The 19,005-nt window shown below is 49.6% G+C and overlaps 1 protein-coding gene and 1 long non-coding RNA gene across 2 annotated transcripts in view; one reads left to right on the forward strand and one right to left on the reverse strand.

Moving 5' to 3' along the window:
- The first annotated feature begins 202 nt into the window (after positions 1 to 202).
- Positions 203 to 2,311, forward strand: LOC134559912 (uncharacterized). The gene is made up of 3 exons (XR_010082623.1): positions 203 to 566; positions 681 to 1,767; positions 2,176 to 2,311. It is a non-coding gene; the product is annotated as an uncharacterized LOC134559912 (long non-coding RNA).
- ADAMTS3 (ADAM metallopeptidase with thrombospondin type 1 motif 3) overlaps positions 1,224 to 19,005 on the reverse strand; it is a 57,996-nt gene continuing 40,214 nt past the window's right edge. The window contains exons 5-22 of the mRNA XM_063415256.1: positions 16,605 to 16,804; positions 14,438 to 14,521; positions 14,177 to 14,333; positions 13,518 to 13,623; positions 12,988 to 13,131; positions 12,457 to 12,589; positions 11,828 to 11,941; positions 11,042 to 11,187; positions 10,500 to 10,675; positions 9,506 to 9,639; positions 8,967 to 9,090; positions 7,289 to 7,369; positions 6,415 to 6,578; positions 6,130 to 6,295; positions 5,576 to 5,708; positions 4,984 to 5,191; positions 4,746 to 4,863; positions 1,224 to 2,858 (exon numbers count right to left, since the gene is read on the reverse strand). Coding sequence (XP_063271326.1) covers positions 2,302 to 2,858; positions 4,746 to 4,863; positions 4,984 to 5,191; positions 5,576 to 5,708; positions 6,130 to 6,295; positions 6,415 to 6,578; positions 7,289 to 7,369; positions 8,967 to 9,090; positions 9,506 to 9,639; positions 10,500 to 10,675; positions 11,042 to 11,187; positions 11,828 to 11,941; positions 12,457 to 12,589; positions 12,988 to 13,131; positions 13,518 to 13,623; positions 14,177 to 14,333; positions 14,438 to 14,521; positions 16,605 to 16,804 — 2,945 coding nt within the window. The 3' untranslated portion in view covers positions 1,224 to 2,301. The remainder of the gene's footprint in view (positions 2,859 to 4,745; positions 4,864 to 4,983; positions 5,192 to 5,575; positions 5,709 to 6,129; positions 6,296 to 6,414; positions 6,579 to 7,288; positions 7,370 to 8,966; positions 9,091 to 9,505; positions 9,640 to 10,499; positions 10,676 to 11,041; positions 11,188 to 11,827; positions 11,942 to 12,456; positions 12,590 to 12,987; positions 13,132 to 13,517; positions 13,624 to 14,176; positions 14,334 to 14,437; positions 14,522 to 16,604; positions 16,805 to 19,005) is intronic.

A 19,005-nucleotide genomic window follows, 5' to 3' on the forward strand; every position in this document is an offset into this window, starting at 1 on the left:
TCCTCCCGACGGGCGAGAGGCGGCCCCGGCCGGGACCCCCGGCAGAGCCCAGCACCGCTCGTCCCCGCAGCCCCTCCCGGCCTCAGTCGCGGCCCCGCCGCAGCGCCCCTGGCACGCGCCCCCTTTGTCCCCGCCCCATTTGTCCCCGCCCCCTTTGGCCCCGCCCCCACACCTGTGCAGGCCCCGCCCCCTTTGTCCCCGTGCCCCGTCCCGGAGCCTCTCTCGGCGCTGGGCGAGCCCCGGCCCGGGGCCGCTCCCGGCGGGACCGTGGCGGGGGGACGGGGGCCGAGCGCTGCTGGGCCCTGCCGGGGAGAGGCGGCAGCGGTGTTTTCCGTTGCCGCCGATGTCCCGGGAGCCCGAGCGGCTGCCTGTCGGGCCCGTCCTGGGGTGGCCCCACAGCACACCGGGCCTGGGAGCTGCCACTGACCGTGCCGTGGGTCCAAGCACGGGCTGGTCCCGGCTCTGCCTTCAGCATTTCCTGCCCTTCGTGTCTTTGAACTTAGGGAATTTCAAACAGCGACTTTTTCCTGCCAGCAATAAGGTGCAGCTCATCTCACGGCTGCCAAGTGAGACTCGATGCTCTCCTTCCTCCCTCTCAATTTCTCTGCAACTCGCACTCTCCACTGGCAAAAACTTCCGGTTTTAAAAATCCCGTTAAAATATTTCATCTTTATTTCCAGTCGGGGAAGGTCCTGCCTCGGATGGAAATGGCTAAAAAGAGGAAACTTTAAAATGCCCAAACCGGATGCTGCCACGTGAGTCAAAGCAGGGAAGGCCTCGGGATTGGGAAGGTTTGTTTTATTGTCACTTTTTTGTGCATTTATTGTGCTCCTGCACGAGGTGCCCGTCCTGTCTGGCCGCCGCAGCGCTCGAAACCTCTGCTGCCGGCCAGTGGCACCCTTGTTCCCTTGAGGCACCCCACAGGGCTGCCAGGACATTGCCAGAATTGGATCTTTGGGACCAATCCCTCACAGCATTAAAGGGCTTTTTACAGGAGAGCAGCAATTGCACATGAAACTTCGATGGCCACTGAAAAATGAGAGAGACCTGTGATAAAAACCCTTTTTTAAAGAATAAGATCAACAACTTCTCTACATCAGTTGAGCAGCTTCAATTTCCAGTCTATCCATGTGACACAGCATCTAATTCCATTTCCTGATTTGATCTTGGCAAAAGGAAGAGTCACCTGCCCTCAGCGTAAATATTTCATACATAAAACACTGTCAGGAAACCCACTTTTAATAAATATCTGTAGTTCTCACTCCTATACACAAGTACTTTACAGCGACGTGCCGGGGAGAGCGCGGCCGGCTGGGCTGGACCGATGCGGGGATGGACATAAATTAATTATTGCAGTCGGATGCACCGTGGGCGGGGAGGTCTGGAGTTGATCCACGCTGGAAATATAAATATCTCTCACACCTTGAAATCCAGGCTTCCCATGGGGAAAAAATCCTCTGTTTGGAGCGTTTTGGGCGCCTGCTGTGTCTCTGGGATGCTGGTCCGGAACGGACACAGGGAGCAGCTGGGAACCAGAACCTGCCTGGGCTGGGACCAGGACAGCACTTGCAGTGCCTGCAGGGTCTCCACAAGGCGTCACTGGGGTTGATGACACCCAAAACACCCCCAACCCTTTCCTAGTGCCAGCAATGAAATTCCTATGCAAATGGAAATCCACTTTTTATGCTAATGCTGCTTTAACATCAGCCCTTGGAATGCTCATAGCGCAGAACTTGATGGCCAGCACCTGGCAGTGGAACAATACAGGTAAACAGCTGGGACAGCACAAAACTCTTACAATAACACCGAGTTCCTGCATTTACCCAACAGCTGCAATGGTGCTCGTGCAAAGTCTGTTTCCAGAGAGACACTCCAGAGTCCTGAGCGTTCACTGGGCCTGTGGCAAGCGTTTCACTGTGTCCATGCCTGGTCCTGCCTGCAGAGGGGTGTTTCCTACAATGGGGGTGTTTAGAGCCCAAAACCACAGGGCGTGTTGAAGTTAGGGCTAACTTTTGGGCCCAGAGCTGGATGGAGCCCTTGGTGACTCCCACTCACTGCCAGGAAGGTTCCTTTAGTGTTTCCTCTGCGTGTCCCAGCCAGCCAGGGAATGAGGGGTGGGAGGAGGCTGGGAGCACCAGAAAGTGAACCAGCACTTCTTGTCCTTTGTATTTACAGGGGACAACCTGTGCCCTGCACCGCCCTGCCCGGGGCATGCAGGGTGCTCCGCAGTGTCCAGAGGTCGGAGTCACACAGAGTGCCAAACAGCCTCTTTCCATGGCTGTCCTGCACAAGGCTTCCCACTCATCGTTCCACAGGGGCAGCCCTCAGAGGCCATCGCTTCCCCACGTGCTCCTCACCCTTCCCGGAGGTCCTGGCTGGCGCAGGAGCCCCCGCTGCCGTGTTCTCTGCTGGCACCAAGGGCAGAGCTGTGGCCAGGGCTGGGGCACTACCAGAGCTGAGGCTGCTGCTGTTGGCAGGGGACTGGTGCAGGAAAGCAAACAGCCGTGAAGTCTTCCCAGCTAGAGGAGCTCTCCAGTGTGGAATGCTGGCACCTTTGGGCTCGGGGCTGGATGGCTCAGCCTGCTGTGCTTCAAAAGGCAGCCGGCTTGGAGAGCTGCTCCCAGGCAGGAGCTGAGCCTGGGCAGGCACCGCAGGCGTGGGCACTATCAGAGCCCTCTGCAGGTTGCCCGGATCCAGCGCTGCATCCCCCTCAGTCCCAGCCCCTCCGGGTGAAGGGAAGCTGCTGCTTCGCCGGCTGCAGGACTCACAGCACAGTTTGTGGTAGCCAGGGATGGAGCAGTATCGGGCCAGCACTTCCATCTGGCAGAAGATGGATTTGTCTCCCAGGCAGGGCTCATCTGCAAAACAAATGTCCCCAGGATGGAAACGCAGTGATGGACACTTGGGTAACGTCAGCACACGGTGTTTTTAGAGGAGCACAAACAGCAATTCCCAGTGCCAACCTCCCAGAGCTCCTACACACACTGGGTATGTCCCACCCACCCCGAACCCCTTCCAGCCTGAGAGGACATCATCCATCAGTAGTGTTAAAGCCAAGGGAATCTTCCCTCCCAGAAATTAAACACCAAGCAATAGCCCTTAGAGATGCCTTAAAATAAAAAGTTAGAGTCAGATGAATCACAGAATCACAAGGTTGGAAGAGACCTCCAAGATCAAGTCCAACCCAGCCCTAACACCTCAAGTAAAGCATGGCACCAAGTGCCACATCCAATCTTTCCTTAAACACATCCAGGGATGGTGACTCCACCACCTCTCCAGACAGACCATTCCAATACTTTATCACCCTTTCTGTAAAAAGCTTTTTCCTAATATCCAACCTATGTTTCCCTTGGCACAGCTTAAGGCTGTGTCCTCTCGTTCTGTCAGTTGCTGCCTGGAGCAAGAGACCAACCCCACCTGGCTACAACCAGCTTTCAGGAAGTTGTAGAAGTTTTGTTCAGATCAAGTTTGGTGGTGTTTTTCGGGGATCAAATGGAACTGTAGAACTGATGGAAAGCTGTAACCATGGGTCACACCTGAGGTGCCCTGCATCCCTTTGCTCAGGAAAAAGAACTTCCAGAGGCTGTTCTGGAAGCTTTGAACCAAAATCAGCTTTCTGCAGGGAAAGCTGTCCTCACCTGGGCACAGGGGATACCTCACCATGGGCCAGAAATGCATCCATCTACTGCCTTCTCCTGCTTTAAAATATCAACTGGAGCCTGACCTCAGAGTGGGTGAGAATCAGCTCAGTTCTAGGGAACCCTGTAAAATGCCCCACAGGAACATCAGCAGGACCGGGGGATGAGGGTTATAAATGAAATTCTATGGAATACAGACACATCCTTGTCCTGATCCCACTGAACTTCTTTGGATGGATGTTTGTCAGTTCTTGACAAACCCGGTGTAAAAGCAGCAGCTCTGCATGGGAATATCCATGCTCCATGAGGCATTGTGAGACTCTTCCAGCCTCAGCATGGAATTCTGGGCTGTAGGTACAATTCCTTTTGCCTTACCATAGTGCCAGTGACCCTTATTTGGTCCTGCTCTCTTGTGGTTCATTTTGGAGTATCCATTTGTGCTGGTTTAGATTCCATGACTCCCCACAGTGTGGAGATTTGGGGTTGTGCTTCTCTACTTCCAGCAGGTTCCACAAAGACCCAGAGCAGATCCCACCTGTCCAGTCTGAGGGAAAATACCTGCACCTGCCAGGAGCTCTGACTGCTTTTCCTACCAGCTCCAGAGCAGTGTCAGGGCCACCACACGGGAGTTAAAACCCCAATAAACCCCAAATCCTACACAGTGAATAATCTAAAGGAAGAAATGCATTGTTGTCATAAAAAGCTTCAATGCACTGTTGTCAAAAAAAGCTTAAAAATTCCATGAAAACAATGTAATAGATTCCCAGAAACCTCATTAATGCTCTTGGTTCCATGTTTATGTATTTTTATTCCCTCACTTGGCAGCTTGTAGAACTTACCCTGGGATTTAGAGGTCAAGCAGGGTTTGTTTTGGATTGACCTTCACCTCTGGCCCCAGTCTGTGCCAACACAGCTTGGGCCACTGTGGTTAAACCCTGTTTGAGCACATTTACAGGACAGACCCCGGTGTGGGGAGCTGTGACATCCAGAGATTGCTGGACTGAACACCAGAGACAAGCTGGACTCTGTGTGTGACCCCTCTGCCAGGGGGTGCTCTCCAGGGAGCCATGACTGCCCCCAGTGCAGCCACTCCAGCCGATCTCTTACCATCACAGGGAGCGAGCTTACAGGCCCTCACGGATTCCGGCCGCTCCCCCTCGCAGCGGTCCCCAGCGCGGCACAGGAGCTGCCGGCTCTGCGTCCCCTCCCCGCAGGTCACTGAGCACTGTCGGACACAGAGGGCACAGATCAGGGCATCCTGTGTCACCGCCCTTGGCAGAAATTCCCGTGTGCCAGCCACGGCCTTTGGGACATGCTGGTACTGCCCCCACCCGCCGCTGCCCACCTGGGACCAGGGCCCGGCTTTCCACGGCGCGGGGCACGGCGCGCGGTTGCAGGGCCGCCGGCTCTCGGGGCGATCCCTGCTGCAGAACTTGGTGTGCACGGAGCGGTTGGTGCCGTCTGGAAGAGACTGGATGCAGCGCACTGTGCGGAGCTGGTAGCCAGAATTCCCACAGGTTTTGGTGCAGTGTTCCCACTCATCCGCTGCCCAGCTGGGAAGGGAAATGGAGTCAGACACCGTCAACTGTTAACCTTTTTGTCCTGCTGTGGCTGCTCATCCCTGGAGCAAGCTCATCTAGTGGAAAGACTCCCTTCCCATGGCAGGGGCTGGAATGAGATGAGCTTTAAGGTGCCTCCCAACCCAATCTATTCCATGATTTTATTATATATATACATATATACATATATATATATATACACTGCAACCACTCAATCAGATTAGTGTCCCTGCTTACACAGGCAGAAATTCCTCTCCATATTCAGGAACTGCAGGCTGGAAAGCTGTCAGCATCCCATCAAATTCATCCCACCCAGTCTGGCCGGGGCTGCCCTGTCTGAATGAGCAATCCCTGCTCCCCATGCCCAGCTGCACTCACAGGGGCTCTGTGCACTCCTGAAGGTTGCACATCCTACGGATGGGCTTTGGCTTCTTGCTGCCTTCGCAGAAGCTTCGATGAACCATCTTGTTGTCACTCTTCCTGCGGCACCCATACTTGGTGTACTGAAACCCTGGGAAAGATGTCAGAGGAATCAGGAGAATCAGGTCCTTGTTAGAATGCTTGGTTTAAATAGGATTTTCTGGCCTATTAAATGGATTTACTATAATGGCATTTTGGTATTTGCATTCCTCATTATTTGCTTAAGAGCCATGGACAGACCATGAGTACAGGGAATGCTCAGGAGCATCAATGCCTGAGTTTGGGCATCCAAAGTAACTTTGGGGTCTGAATTTAAACACTGAAAGAAGCCTTTTTCTTCCCAGGCTGGAAGTGTGACACCTGGGAACAATCATGCACTTCAGGTATTTTAAGCCTGAGCCCTAAAATAACAAACTGCTGTTTAAAAAGGGAAGCCAAGAATTTAAAACATTCCCTTCCTCCATTTTTTTGGTAATTTGTTCCTTGCTACAGGTGCCTCATCCCCTGCTCACCTCCCCCACAGGGTTTGGAGCACTGAGACCAGCTCTTCAAGGCCCACTCGAAGGTGTCTGAGTCCTCCCGCAGCACATTGTTGCTGTGGATGGTCGGCAGCGAATCCTCGTGGATGATGTATCTGTAAGTCAGGCTGGATCTGGTGTCGTTATCTCGAGGGATGATCTGTGAATATGCAAACATACACCCAGCACTGTTATTGAATCCCCTGCTAAGTACAGGCACCAAGGCCTGGCTCTGGGCTGCTCCTTAAGGTCCCTCCCACGGCTCAACGCGTCACCCACCAGCACCACCACGGCATCGTGCAGGGGTCCATCCGTGTGCAGCGTTTCCGTGCTGTCCTCGATGCTGTACTCCCACTGCACGCCCAGATCGATGAAGGATCGGGATCTGGCCTCCTCCCCTTTCCCATTCAGGATATAGTGTCCTGTAGCCTGGTTCTTGATTGCTGGGAGGAGTGAGAGCAGAGCCTGTCGTGCCTCCCCCGCACTGGCAGCAATCGGGGTGGCACGGGGAGGGGTATTTCCATCAGATTATGAAAATAACAGATTTCATCACATTTTACTTTGATCTGTGCATACAGGTGTGTCCCAGATGCTAAACTCCGTAAGTGATGCTAAAATCTGTAAGCGAAAAGCTGAGGAATTGGAGCCCTGTGGAACTGCCTGGGTATGAGCTTCCACAGCACACCTCAACAGCCAGGTACAGTGGGGATTATGATGATGATGATGCTTCAATTAGAAGCCAATTCATTAAAAGCTGGAATCATAGAATGGTTTGGATTGGAAGGGACTTTAAAGGTCATTCAGTTCCAACACCCATTGTTCTTCCATACAGCTTTTTGCAATGCACCATAGGAATAATTAAAAGATACTGAATTTGATTCACCCTGGCAGTTCCCACTTTTGTGTGAGTCATCACCATCCTTGGTTAGTAAACATGCAGATTTGGGTCAGTTTAATATTTTGGAGAATTCAAATGAGCAGATGTTTGTTTGTTGAGCTGTAGGACTGCAGGACTAAGCCCTGACCATGCAATTTGGAAAGCCCACGTGTACCCAACCCCTTCACTGGATTTCTCATCCCTCAGGCTCTCTGGCATGAGTACCCTGTGCTTCTTCTCAAGTCTCATACCACACTTGAGCAGAAAAACACTTACCAAGAAAGTGAGGAGAGGCCTCGTCTTCTTGGATAAACACATGTCGAGCCCCGGGAGGGATGTCAAACATCTTAAGGTACCCTTTGGCACGTGCAGGGTCAGTGGAGGCAGCAGGGAGGAAAAGAGAAAGGAACAGCCATGGTCAGGAGCACAGGGCACGGCCCAGCTCTGCTTGCAGGAGAGGGCATCCAGCACCAACTGATGAGCAGGGCCAGGAGACACGGGGCCAAACTGGTTTGAAACACGTGAGACCTCCCTGGGCTCTTCTCTTCCAGGGAGAGAAGAGACACCAGTTACAGATCAATTTGCCACTTCCTAGCTGGGATCAGTTTAATATTTGCAGCTGTACTGCTCCAAGCAGGATCTATTGACAATTCAGCCAAAAAGATGTTCCTGTGCTCCTCAGCACACAAAGACACAAGCACAAGTCTTTCTCACGACTTTCCCAAATCAGTCCTCAGCCAGGTTGTTGGATTGAAACTTACTGACTGCCCTTTCAGATGGTCATGTCTGCAGTAAAAGTAAAAAGTTGTTTCCAAAGAAAAGTATTCTTAGTTTCAATTTCAATTATTTACCAGTGCAAATCACAGGTAATTAGTGTAAAATTAAGGAAGCACTGCCATTAGGAAGACTAGAATCCCTTCCAGGGATCCATCACAGGTACTTATAGATCAAGATTCAATCAAGAGCCCCTTAAGTTCTCAGAGTGTATGGGATTTTCATATTCCAGTTGCTTTCTTTTTAACAACTGCAGATTTAATTAAGCAAAATCACTGGATTCTGGGATTACTGGATGTACTGGCAGTTTGTCCTGCCCCTGACATACACAGCTCCTGAAAAAATCCAAGCGAAGGAACAGAAAAGCTGGGAATAGGGAAAATCACAGTCCGGGCTGAGCAGTGCCTATGCCTAACAGCATTTCCAATCTTTTCTTCCATTGCCGTTCGAGCACAGGGAACATCAAGTTTTTGCCTAGTTTGGCATTACCTGTCTGTGTTTACAGGAAGATAGGAACTGCCATTCCCATGGATGCCTCTCTCCCTACAAGCCGTTGCACTTACCCAGATTGCTTTTAGCCTCCTTTGTCCCAGAAAGGGAAACACTGTGAGCTCCTCTGGGTAAGGGAAAGGCTCCTCTGCTCTTCCCTTAAACAGAACACCTGGAACTAGTGTCCTGAGAGCCTGGTCATTCCACTGATTGGGTGTCACCCAGACACTCTTTACAAGCAAAAGATACAAATTTAATCAAAGGCAAATGCATTTACAACAGATCTGGACACATCTGGGCAAGACAACCAGTCCATGGAAGTTGGACAATCCGGGCAGGATTTTAAGTTGGATACTTTCAGAAACTGTTTTCTAGAAACTCGAGTTCTTTTTGGCACCTCTTGCTTACGTTTCCCTGCAGAAAGAGGTCAATTAGCCCTCTTAATGACCAGATTACCCAGGCTAGGGAAAAACTATCAGCATTCCCTGAACACATCCATATCCATCCACATCAGGGGCTGATGGACAGCAGCCTGTCCTTAACAGGCTCAGAGATGGGCCTCAAGGGATGGTGTTAAATCCATTATTCCCAAGGTTTGAATGATTATGGCATTATCTCGTGTCTGTGGGTGTCACACAAACCCCAGGGCCAAGAGGAGTTCCAGCCAGCTGTGGGCAGATGTTATTCCTACCGAGCTTTTTGGGAGTGCGGGTGTAGGTCCCCTTCACGGTCCGGCAGTGGGAGTCGTCCCCACCACAGACCCCGCACTGGTCCTCGGCCTTGCTGGAGCCAATTTCCTTGTCACAGCCCACTTTCTGCAGTAAAAAGGGCAAGATATTAGGAGGGAATTCTTTTCTGTAACTGTGCTGAGGCCCTAGCACAGGTTGCTCAGGTAAATTGTGGCTGCCCCACCCCTGGAAGTGTTCAAAGCCAGGCTGGATGGGGCTTGGAAGAACCCGGTCCAGTGGAAGGTGGAACTGATGGTCTTTAAGGTCCCTTTCAGCCCAAACCAGATGGGGATTCTATGATAAGAAACAATCAGTGGAAGAGAAGTGGAGCATCTCCATGGAACAAGTCTGTGCTCTTCTCTAATTTACTTTAAATCTCAAGGAATTAGAGGAATACAATGCTGCAAATATGGAATTTAGAGACACCTGTAAAGTCTCTCCCTGCCTGTGAGCTGTTCCCGTGAGTTGTCCCCAGAGTGTCCCCAAAGAAGCTGGCACTCACCACGCATTCCCCACGGACACAGATGCTGTAGGGATCCTTGTAGGAGCAGCGAGTCCCGTCGTGCACCGGCTGCTTCATATGAGCCACATCCCCTGTTTCTCTGGACTGGCAGTACAGGTGACATCTCTTGGGAGCTGTGGGGCCAGGGAAAAGAAAGAACTGCATGGAGGACAGAGATCCAGGTGTGTTCCTGACAACTACCCCACCGATGGAGCGAGGAGTGAGAACACACAGGCAGGTTTGGGGTTGAGGATGGGGTGGTTTGGGAAGGAACACGTGGATTGTAGGGTGTTTTTTGGGGAAAAAATGGGAATTTTGTGGGAAAATGGGGATGTTCGGGCAGAAACCTGGGGATTAAGGGTAAAACTGGTGTTTTTGAGATACCATGTGGCCATTTGGGGTAAAAAGTATCCATTTTAGGGACAAACAAGCAATTTGAAGTCATAAAGGTGAATTTTAGGGCTAAACTGGGGGCCTTGGGGGAAACGGGAGATTTTAGGTGAAGATAGAGAAATTAAGGCAAGACTTCTGATTTTGAGACATAATTCTGCAACTCTGGAGAAAAAATGTAAATTTTAGGGATAAAGGGGCACGTTTGGGTGGAAAATTGGGACTTTGGAAGTAAAAAGGGCAAATTTGGGTCAGAATAGGGAAAACATGGGTTAAAATCAGGGATCTAGGGCAAGTCTGCTAATTTTTAGACATAGTGTGTTAATTTAGGGTCAAAACTGTCAATTTTAGGGATAAATAGGAGAGAAATGGATTGTATGGGGCTAAAATGGAAAAAATTGAGTCAGAGCAGGGAATTTGGGTATTAAAATCTGGAATTTAAGGCAAAACTAATTGATTTTCAGACCAAACAGACAAATGGGTGGAGAGGGAACCAACTTATTTGCTTTTCTGGGAGTTCTGGGCCTGTCCCTGAGATATCCAGGCCAAGGGGAATGGCTTCAAACCCTTTCAAGTGTCACTAAAGGCCCAGAGCAGGACGCACGGTCGGGGTGCTCGTAGGGCAGCCAGTGGTGTCGGCTGCCCCGGAACTCGAAGTGGGAATTGCGCTGCTGGCACTGCTGCGCCCTGAAGTCCTCAAAGTGCTTCGGACACTCCTCAGTGCTGCACAGCTGGAACTCAAAATTGACCCCGGCGCAATCGTCACCTCCATTGATGGGCCTGTGGGAAGAAAACATTCCAGAGATTTTCAGCAGGGAGAAATTGTTCCCTGTGAGGGTGGTGAGGCCCTGGCACAGGCTGCCCCATCCCTGGAAAGGAAAGTGTCCAAGGCCAAGCTGTACAGGGCTTGGAGCAACCTGAGATAATGGAAGGTGTACCTGCCCATGGCAGGGGGTGGAATGGGATGGGCTTTAAGGTCCCTTCCAATCCAGACCAGTCCGGAATTCTGTAATTCTATGGAATTCTTGGATTCTCCAAAAATGATCCCATCTCAAGGGGCTTGAACAGAATGTCCACCCAAACCCCAAATGCCATTTCAAGTGACCCCTCTGAGGACGCCCAGGCGGGTGCAACTCCCACACCTACATTGGGTTGTTGCACTGGCGAGTGCGGAAGCGAACCCCAGTTCCACAGGTCCGTGAGCAGGAGCCAAACTTGGTCCAGGGTCCCCAGTGTCCATCCTGCTTCAGCTGGTTGGTGTTCTTCCACATGCAGTGACCCTTGTAGCACCACTGAGGGAATTGGGGCAGGAAACAGGTAAGAACAGACACAGTCCCAAATGTATAAGCACCGTACAGGAATATTTTTGCTGCTGCCTGGTGCACATTCAGATTATACAAGTGGCTCTCCTGTATTTCAAAATAAAGGGAATTCGCTAAAAAAACCCCAGGTATCTGAGTATAATTTTATAATTGAAAATGGATTGGCAGCAGGACACCCACTAATGAGGATATTAAAGAGAAAATTCAGGCGCTAATCCTCAGCCTACATAAACATTTGCCACAGCGTGTCTGGACAATGAGTTCTGAGCAGCCATCCCACAGTAACAGCGTCAGCTGCTTCCCTGGATTCCTAAAGGCACTTGACGGGAACTTTGCAGATGAGACAGAACCCAAAAAACATAAGAAGGAGGTGACAGAATAGGTTGCACCTCAGCTAGAATCTCTATGCCCAAAATGTGCTACGGCAAACCTTGTAAAGCTCCCAGGATATCCCAGGACACCACAGGGAAAGCATGGCTCCTGCTTTCCCTGTGTTCTCACATCAGGAATGCCAGGCAACTCCCCACTTCCCTCTGTGCCCTTCAACCCAAATGGATGTAACTGTTGTTTTTTATCCCCAAGACAAACACAGTGCAAAGCCCGGACTCACTTTTCCTGGGGCACACTCTGTGCCATCGAGGGGAGGCCCTTTCTTGGTCTTGCAGAAGAAGGGGTTGTCGGGATGGCTGCACCACAGCTGCTTGCATGGATCAAAGGTTCGGAACTGAAAAACACAACAGTCATGAGACAAAATGCAGAACATGAGGTTATTTACACTTTCTAGATAGGTAAATACTTTTGTACTTTATTTATACTTTATTTGTATCTTTTATTTTATTTATACTTTTGGATAAGGATTCAACCCACTCCGCAGATTCCATCTCACACACCCCTATAAGCCCAGCATCTTCAGGCCATGCTTATTCCTTGCATCCCCCAGCCCTGGCCTAGTGAGAAGAGGAAAGAAGACACCCAGAAGTGGGACAAAAATGAGATTTTTTTTCTCCTTTTCTTTCTTGGGATTGCTCTCACCAGTCTGTGCCACATGGACCATGCTGCCACTCATTTTCCCATTATTCCACAGGACCCAGAGGACTAAGTTTCCCCCATAAATATCCCTCTGCTCTTTACATATCTCTTTAAACACTCCATTAACTTCTCTCCAATGATTACGACACTGCAGGTCTCCCACCAGGCCACACCCCCTTGCTGTGTCTCTGCCTGGGTGCCTGGACGTACTGCTGTGCACATCCTATAGCCCACGCCAAAGTCAAAACGGCACTGCTCATCCATGGAGTAGTTGATGCCTGGCAGCTCCGGAAGCTTGGGCCAGTCATGCTCAAAAGGGTCATCAAGAAGGCAATCATAAGAGCTATGGAAAGAGACGCAGAAAAAAAAATACCATGAGAAGATGTATACTCCTAATTGCTGCCCCATCCCTGGAAGTGTTCAAGGCCAGGTTGGGTGGGGCTTGCTTGGAGCAATCTGGTATAGTGGGAGGTGTCCCTGCCCCTGTCCCATGGCAGGGGGTTTGGAATGAGATGAGCTTTAAGGTCCCTTTCAACCCAAATCACTCTGGGATTCTGTGACAATCTGAGGCCTATTCCAAATTCCACTGGAGTTGGAGGGGTCTTTCATCCCAAGCAGATGGGCTATGGAACAGCCCCTGTGAGGACACAGTGTTCATAGAGCTTTTCTTACAGAGATTTGAAAGGAAAGAGGGTCTGAAAAAAGAGGGATCAGAGACTGGCTGCACCGGGGAGGCCTTACTGGATGTATCTCCTGAGCTCCTGGCCGCTGCAGCGGGACCAGTGGTAGCGGTGGAAGGCAGCCTGCACCAAGGGGGCCATGACACTGCCCATCGCCGTCTCATCCCCACATCTGTTCCCTTGCCCATCGTGCTCCATGCCCAGCCTGGAACAGAGAATCGCTCTCAGAGCTACTGCAAAAACAACTGTAAGGAAACAGCTACAGAAGAGGTACCAAATCTGACCCACCAGCACAGGCAGTTGAGGAAAAGGGAGTGAAGGACTCTCAAACCAGCTCCTGTCTCCACTGCCTGGACCTTCCAGGTCCCTTCCTGACCTTTCCCTCACCCCAGAGAAAACAAGTTCACCCTGCCTCCTCTTCCTTTCTTCCCCCACTTGTCTCTCCATTGCTTCAACCACTACTGCATTCCCAGGGGGTTGGTAACAAAACCAGGACAGCTTCCATAGGGCCATTAAATCCAACAACCTTGGAGCAAGCAGGAGGTGCAGCACAGAATTTTGGTGTGATCTGATGGTAGAAGTTGTACTTACACGTGCCCAGTCTCATGAGCAACAACAAAGGCTGATGAAAACCCATCCTCGTGGTTGAGGGTGCAGCTCCGGACTGGGTGGCACATGCCTGTCACAGGAGCATACCCTACAGAGAGACAGCAGGGCTGAGTCTTGAGCTCAGCACATGGATTTCAAATGAGACCCCCCAGTAAACTTCCTCAGGAAGAGCTAACATTGCTCTAAGGCCAGGACAGCCTGCCTGGCTCCGCATCCTGACCAGTGACTGCTCTGACACGTCCCAAACTTTGGGAATTCCTGCCCATTATCATTAGTTCCCTGAGTCCAAAGGACGGGTCCAAGTGTCAATGTGGCTGGGATGTCTATAAATGGAAATCTGTGGTGAAAGATGCAATAAAATAAAAGGAAGTGGAATGCCACATGCATTGAGGTTCCCAGTGATCCCTGCACACACAGGAGCTTGAAGAGAGCTAAGAAGTATTTATTTGCAACTCTGGAGAAAGAAATTCAATCTACGGTTAGATATAAATGGCAAGGACTCATGGCAAGGTCTCCTTGCTTTTGAAAAAGCCTGTGGGGACGAGGAGCTCACAATGCAATTCCCAATTTTTCCTCTTTTCTGGCAGATGCCAGCCAAGAAACACCGAGCCCAGAGCTCTGCTGCAGGTCAGCTGCATTACCTTGCATACCAGCGGGCCCAAAATCTTGCCTGGTTAAGAAGATGGCATGGTCGTGGTGCTCGGCGTGGCTGGGGTCCGACTTCTGCTGCTGATAGGCCCAGCGGCACACATTCTCCAGGCTGCGCGACGGGTTCCCCCGTTCGATCAAGCTGATGGACTGAGAGAGCAACATGTTAGACCCAGTGGCTCCTAAAGGCAGCAAATTCAGGGAAGTTTGGATTTTCTGCCCAGGAGATGAAGGTGGAGCAGTGGCTCGCTCACCTTCGCGTACCCCAACATGATCATTCGGACCAACACAACGTTGATGTGAACACCCAGGGACTCGTCATGGTAAATTTCATTCACCTGAGGAAAAAGAAGAAAAATTTAAAAGAAAAAAACCACTGATGATACCAAGGGAACTTCCAAGGCCACGGAGATGTTTTTTTGAGTGCTTGTACCACTACAGTCCTCAGAAGAGGATTCAGGTCTCCGATCATTTCCACCCAGTGAAAAATGTAGATTCACTTCCTGTCATCACATACCCCCTTCACATGGAACTTTGGGAAACACATGTCAAGCCTCCTGTCATGTTTAATGGATCAGGGCTCAGAGAAAAGGGGATTGGAAAAAAGACTTCAAGCACAAACCCTGCAAATCACAGAATCCCAGACTGGTTCGGGCTGGAAGGCACCTTAAAGCTTATCTCATTCCACTCCTCTGCCATGGGCAGGAACACCTTCCACTAGAGCGGGTTGCTCCAAGCCTTGTCCAACCTGGCCTGGAACACGTCCAGTGCTTCTTGTTTTGAAGAGTATTTTTTTTACGAGCAACTTATACTGCTGCCCTACTTTTTCAAGACCAGTTAGAATTCTGTGGTCACTTCTGTACTAAAAAGAGGCCTTGTGGAAGGGAACTTAGAAAAACAGAATTATGCAGATGGGCCAAAAGTTATCCTTTTTGAGGCCCTTCCCTGTGTCTGGGAAGGTGAGAAACGTCCTGGCACCAGAGTGTGAAACATCTGCAGGTCCTCAATGAAGCTCCACATTCCCCTAAAAACAAAACAAATATTATATTATGGGCAATTGGTGAGAAATAATCACCCCTGTTCAGAGGTTGGTGGGTTTGAGCAGGAGCTAGAGGGTTGTTTTATTTTTCAGTCAGGCTAAACAGAACTTCTCCTCAGGGAAAAAGGTCACTGGGAATTGTCCAGACTGTGGGCCCTGGCACGAGGATTTCAGCCCATGGTTTAAACCTGGAATCCCTGAAGTTGAGAGCAGTGTCAGCAGGACAGTGGGACAGAGAAAGAGCACAGAGCTCAGGCTGCCTGTCCTGTGAAGCCACCATCCCAAAGGTCAGTTATTCCTCTCTTATTTTCTCCCTATTAATGCAACAGTATTGGTCCCACAAAGGGCTGGACCAGGGTAAATGTTTACAACTTCCCTTGTGCCAACAGACAACAGGGGAGTTTTCTAGACACAGGAGTGACTTCCCTGGAGACAAAACGGGTCCTGGAGTTGACCTTAAGCTTCGAGTCTTCAAGATTTCCCCATAACCCCCGTTTTATCCCATTCTCTGGATGGCTCTGGACAGCAGGGTGTCAGCTTGCTCTGCCTTCGGCCTCACAGCTGCTCCCAGCAGATGGAGCCGCAGGCATGTAAAAAAACTGGAAGTGGTCTGGGACATGGATCAACCCTGCTGCCCACTGAAAAGTTTTTAAAACCAAAAAGACAATATTCTGCAATAATGTATAATGGAGATGTAATGCTGATGTTCCATGGGGTGGTATGTGGGACAAAGGAAATTATTCACTGAGTGATGTGTTGGAAAACATCACCTTGGTTGGGTTAAATTCATACACGAATAATTGTTTTCCTCTCAGATTTTAAGTTCTCAAATTTAGAAGCTCTGTAAACCCAAGAAATAATTTAAAAATTATTCCAGGAATAAAAAGAGTGTAAAATATGTAAGAATAATTCCTACATCCATAAAATCGTTACTAACTGGAATCATTATGGGAGTAATTAGTCCCTCATCTTCATCCTTAAGAGATTGTTTTTCTTTCCTGGAAAACCTTATGATCCCACAGTCAGATCTACTGGTATTACCAGAAGGTCTTCTCTGTCAGAGAGCCATTGAGAGTTTAGAACCCTTTTTCCTCCAGAACTGTGTTGTGGGAGAAGTTCGGAATTGCTAGAAATGCATAAAGTTTACTTTTTTCCTTACTATTTTTCAACTATTTCCAAATTCTTGGAATGACCCTTGAATGTGCCCTAGGAAATTCCTGTGAAAAAGATGAATTAAAGGGACATCTTAAAACCAGAAAACCTCCTCCAGCAGGTCAAATTGATCCTACTGCTATTTTTCTCAACCCTGGTGCTCCTACAAGAGCTCCCAACAGCCGTTCCAGCTCCCAAACAAGCCTCACAGTGCTCTGTAAGATACTCACAATGTTCATGAGGGTGAGGAGGTAGTTTTGGACGTGTTCTTTGCCGTGGAATCGGACAACAGAGTCATCCACCCCCAGCAGCACCTCAATGTTGTGGTCGTTGTCTCCCGCGTGGCGGCGGCGCCGCAGGGTCTCGTTCAGCTGCTGCTCAATTTGGCCATGCAGGGAACTCAGTGCTCCGAGGCCAGCGAGGAGGGACTCTGCAAGGACAGTCTGCCATCAGTGCAGTCCTAATTCCTGTCTCATCCCTGGAAGTGCTCAAGGACAGGATGGACGGGGCTTGGAGTACCCTGGGCTAGTGGAAGGTGTCTCTGTCCATGGCAGGGGATTGGAAACGGGTGGTCTTTAAGGTGTCTTCCAACACATTCTATGATTCCATTATATGACCAATCAAATTCCAGTTCCAGTTCAGAAACATCCTCCCACAAATCATCCTCACCTGCAGAGTCACCACTTCTCTGGATAAAATACATCAGGGACCCTGAAGAAATTATTCTCATGGTGTAGGGCTGGGAGAAAACCATTTTAAAAAATTCATTCAACCACATGGGTCTGTCACTTATCATTGTTCTTACTTCACACACAAAATCCAAAGCTGTTACTTCCACTAGTGCCAGTAAAACAAAACATGCCCAGGGATTTTTGACAGGTAAAACCTCACAACTGTAGGATACTTGGCTCTTCCGAAATCTACACCAGTACTCCAACAATCTCTGAGTAATGAACATCAGTGAGGAACATTTCATAGTGCATTGTGAGCTGCATACTATGGCTCCTGTGTCCCTGTGACAGTCAGGAGCATCCCTGTTCCCCCACTCTTCCCAAAAATCTACAGGGATCTTCCTGCTCTACGAAGCCAGCTAGAGCAACCATCCAGTGGATGGAGAGAATAGTCCTGCTTTCCACTCACACTGTATGAGGGCGCCTTCCCTTGTGATGGCAAACTTCCAGCCCTTCTCCTCTGTGCTGGAATTCATGAATGCCAAGGCTGCAAGTCCACAAACTGGCCCTTCCTGTCGTCTTGAGGCACTGTCAAGTATGCCAACCCCAGGACAGCACAACAGTGGGAAAATCACACACCCACACCAATTCCAAAAACCGTTCCAGCTGGCAAAGTTGCCCAGTGCAGCATCCAAGGGAAACACAGCTGGAACGCTGTCACACTGCGGTGCCCACGGTGCCAATTTCCCATACCTTGCTGGGAGTCGGGCAGTGGGTCCTCTCCCTAACTGCTGTGCCCAGTCCAAAAAATACCGGGCTCCATGAGTGACCAGTATCTATTCTCTTGTCTGTTTTCCACAATGCAGCACTTCAGTGACTTCAGAGTCAAACAATCAGGCTCAATCCTAGGTTTCAGGTACTGCCAGTTGGTGTTTCAGAGGATGCATCTGCATCAACAGAACATATGGGATCTAAGTCCATTGAGTCCAACGGTCCCCCCAGCACTGGCAAGGCCACTACTAAACCATGTCCCCAGCTGCCACATCCACACAGCTTTTAAATCTCTCTAGGGGTGGGAAATCCATCACTGCCCTGGGCAGCCTGTGTCAGGGCTGGACAACCCCTTCTGTAAGAATTTTTCCCTAATATCCAACCTAAATCTTTCCTGGCACATCTTGAGGCCATTTCCTCTTGTCTGATCACTTGTTACTTGGGAGAAAGATAACACATGAGCCAACAGTGAAGAAACACACAGAACCAGTCTGGCTGTTCAGGGATTTGAGCTAGACAGACTAATCCATCCTAATCTCATTCTGGTAATCTCAGCTGGTTTGTTACCTCTTCCTTTTTTAATATGCTAGTCACCTGCATCACTTACATCCCAATCTTACCTGTAGGAACATATCAGCCCATGCTCTTCTGCCAAGAGAAATTTAGGTTATTGGGGCTACAGCATGAGTTTGTCCAAGACTGCAACTGTAAAATAATGGAACTACAGCTCTATCCCTGCTATTAAACAGAGCCGTGATCTGCCCAAATCGAATTTCATCAATGCTGTTATCAGAGAACCCTCAGTATCATTCATATGGGAGATTCTTACCACCTTATTTTATATTGTAAAATACATGGGCTGAATTCTGTGCTAGTGATAGAAGCATTCCTTAAATATGTATGCATATACACCTTCCATCCATCCATCCATCCATCCATCCATCCATCCATCCATCCATCCATCCATCCATCCATCCATCCATCCATCTCCCATATGTTCTCTTGCTCAATTGCCTAATTTAGCCTTTTTCTGAATATACAGCTAGGAAAAGTATCTAGGGAAGATCCACACCTTCACTAATTCAAAATTAAACTAATGAGAAATCAGTATGGAACCAACTGAGATCAATCTAAGTCCCTTTCCAAAGAGTGTGTTAATGTACAAAATGTCCCCAGGGACAGACGTGTT

The sequence above is a fragment of the Prinia subflava genome, chromosome 18, assembly GCF_021018805.1.
Source record: "Prinia subflava isolate CZ2003 ecotype Zambia chromosome 18, Cam_Psub_1.2, whole genome shotgun sequence".
NCBI classification, from domain to species: Eukaryota; Metazoa; Chordata; class Aves; order Passeriformes; family Cisticolidae; genus Prinia; species Prinia subflava.